Below are 3,060 nucleotides of genomic sequence, written 5' to 3' on the forward strand. Positions count from 1 at the left end.
AACCAAGATGGAGAAATGAATTTAATGGAATCTAAATACAAGAAACTCATAATTGGATCACGAGAATTTGAGAGGTCTGTTTCACAGGCTTGCAAATTGTAGAAACACAGAACCATTTAAATCAAATTGTTTAAACAAGTTTGTAGTTTATAATATGTTACTCTTTTCCGTTTTGACATGCTTAAATTTTTCTTGATGATTTTATCCCACACTCAACACACTAATCTCATTGTTTTGGTCTCTGTAAGATGTTAATATTTTGAATCTTTGTCAACTGCATGATCACTTAAAAATGAACCTTCACCTTGGAGACGAAAATGCTTGGAAATTAAGAGTACAAACAGATTAAAAAAAAAGTTAAAACAAGGAAATGATATGAAGTGATTCAAAATTGTTACAACAGATCATACCTGCCAGTAAATATATACTCTCGGAGTCCAAGTATTGTTGGCATTCTTGGACCATCAGGTTGTTTGAGAAATTCCTGCAGCAAATTCCTCATTTTGAAAGCTTCTTCCATATAATTATCCTGTTACATGCAAATTCAGTAACCTGATTTTTATTTTTCAAAAGCTAGCTTCCCCTCTTTCATAATAAATAATGCAAAAAAACCTGATTCATATCAATTGTTTGCAAGCCTTCCCCACGTGTGAAAATGATGGCATGGTTTTGATTTTCTTGCTTTCCCTCACCCAATATTGCTGGTCCAGGAAGCTTTATCCTGTAAATTACCTAAACCAAAATAACCAATCAATAAATTGAAAAGCAATTCTACTGTTAAAGAATATATCATTGAACTGGATATGTTTGAGAAGAATCCTTCTGTCCAGAATTTTTTAGATTATTTTACACAATAACAATTAAAAAAGTAGAGGAGAAACCATTTTGCCTTTGGTTATCATTAGTTCACGAATGGTCTACAAAACAGTACCTGGTCTAAACTTGTCGGTAATGCAGCTTTCACTAGAGCTGAATAATAAAACTTATCTCTTTTTCGGGTTGAATCTTTGATAGGCTCTTCAACCTCATCAATGTAAGCAACTCGAAGAGATGGGTACCTGCAATTGGAACATTAGCACTGAATGTTCAATAAGCTATGACAAGTGAGGAAGTTGGTTTGAGAGACATACTTGATCATAAGCTTTAAAATTTCTTTTGCCCTGGGATCACTAGATCGCTTATGAGTACTATATTGTTGACATGAAACTACATATGTGAATTTCATGTCAGCTAATGATTGACATTGTGTCCACAATGACCTGTCACCTTGTAACCTTGAACTTTCCCAGCTCTCTAGCTCTGCAGCCTTGTACTTTGATTAATTCTATGAAGTGAAAAGCCAATATTGACCTCAGCGTATAATAGATAAAGTAATTATGTCTTCCTCTTTCAATGAGTCGTGTGTACCTTCATCCTTTCAGGAATGACTTAAATCTATCTTGACCTTTCACGGGAAGATTCTCCTCCTCCTCTTCTTCACTATCTACTCAAATTACACAAAATAAAAACATGTTTGACTATAAATACATGCCATAGTGTATGCTTTCTAGGTTGAGGATTAGTCTCCTTGAAGAAAAGAGGTTGTCTTGCGAGATGCAATACATAAACACATCAATAGTTCAATGAAAATGAAACTGAACATTCAGCCACAACATACGTGGTTGTATCATTGCATTGTAAAAGAACAGTCAAAGTAAGTATATAGAGAAGTGTGAGAACAAATTACAACTACAGTCAACGAGCTAGGTCCCGTATCAGGAAAATTTTCCTTAAGTGACATGACATCTGACCATTGGATTTCCATTTTTCTCTTTAGTTCGCCTTCCAGAACTTCCCAAACTAGCTTTCGTTTAGCGAAAAGTAACATTTTGCCACTAAATCACCCTCTTGTTTTGATTTATACTGCCACAAAGAGAAACATCCTTGAGTTATTTAAAACTCAATGAAAATAGTACTTTCCCAAAATTCTAGAGACAAGTAGTTATATCTAGAATATATCTTCCACGAAGAAATTCTTAAAAGTGCTTGGAAATTTGAAGCCTTAAGCTTTTCAACAGAGTCTGATGCAGCAGCAGCCGGACTTTCCCTTTTCAAACCAGAGGTTAAATTTTCATTTTGTGTATTTGCAATAAAAGTAAAACTTCTTCTGTATCAAATGTAATAGCGAAGGGCTCTTCCTAAGACGTAAACCCAGGGGGTTAGGCTCATAAAGTATATTGTACTGGGGAGGAGAACTGGATGCTGTACTATTTGAAGCATGCCATTGCTAAACATGCAGAAGGAGAAAATGAAGTTATCAAAGTGAGGAAACATTAAACACACAACTTACAAAAAATGGGTACAAATAACACAAACAAACAAATCCTTAAAATCTTGAATTGTTTCATCTAAGTATTTAAACTTGATCTTATCATTCCGGTGACTTTTGAATTTTGAACTAATATATTTGATAGATTGCATTCTTAAATACAAGTTTTTTAAAAACATTCTTTATGATATTAAAAATGCATGTTCTTCTATGATCTCAGGTTTATATTACAGTCAATGCTCGTTCAAAGATTAAAATTGTTAGACCCCTGCCACAGGCTTGTGTATCTATCTTAGAAAAAGGATAATGATATTGAAAAAGATAAAAAATCTCTTGTGAATCGGATGAAGGTTTGAAACACTTACTGAGAGGAGCATGCTCTTCTTGCAATGGTTCCTCCACCTCCAACTTCAACGACACCATTTCAAGATAAGTCATGAAACTCGTTGGTAGAAATGGTGAGTCGCAAAAACCCTAAAAAAGAAAAAGAAAACCCTTCCAACCTCTTTTCTTCAAGACGGAACTGTGTTTTCATAGTTTGGGTGGGGCAATGCTGCTCGTGGTGGCGCAATGCGATTTTTGGGTTTTTGCAGGTGCTAATTTGTGATTTGTGGTTAACTTGTTCTTAGACTGTGTTAGTATTTAAAGGTTGTGAAAGGAGTAGTTGATAAGGTAGAGAAAATGTGAAGATAGTAGGATGTAGAAGTAGTAGTTGTCTTAGTTGTTGTAGATGTTGGCTTCTTATTTGGCTT

The 3,060-nt window shown here is 34.6% G+C and overlaps 1 protein-coding gene across 1 annotated transcript; it reads right to left on the minus strand.

Moving 5' to 3' along the window:
• Nucleotides 1-394: 394 nt before the first annotated feature.
• On the minus strand, nt 395-1,413 carry LOC106770280 (callose synthase 3-like). Its single transcript, XM_014656097.1, has 5 exons — nt 1,408-1,413; nt 1,131-1,312; nt 932-1,058; nt 613-732; nt 395-529 (listed from the first exon to the last, which is right to left on the minus strand). The coding sequence occupies exons 1-5, from the start codon at nt 1,411-1,413 to the stop codon at nt 395-397; spliced, it is 570 nt and encodes a 189-aa protein (XP_014511583.1).
• Nucleotides 1,414-3,060: the final 1,647 nt, after the last annotated feature.

Source organism: Vigna radiata, chromosome 8, assembly GCF_000741045.1.
Source record: "Vigna radiata var. radiata cultivar VC1973A chromosome 8, Vradiata_ver6, whole genome shotgun sequence".
In the NCBI taxonomy this organism is placed as follows: domain Eukaryota; kingdom Viridiplantae; phylum Streptophyta; class Magnoliopsida; order Fabales; family Fabaceae; genus Vigna; species Vigna radiata.

Excerpts from the sequence above, each read along its gene's own strand:
- LOC106770280 (XM_014656097.1), bottom strand. Across the intron at positions 1,059-1,130 it reads ATTTTAAAGCTTATGATCAA|GTACCCATCTCTTCGAGTTG; the intron begins GTATGTCTCTCA and ends TTCCAATTGCAG. Across the intron at positions 733-931 it reads TACCGACAAGTTTAGACCAG|GTAATTTACAGGATAAAGCT; the intron begins GTACTGTTTTGT and ends ATTTTGGTTTAG.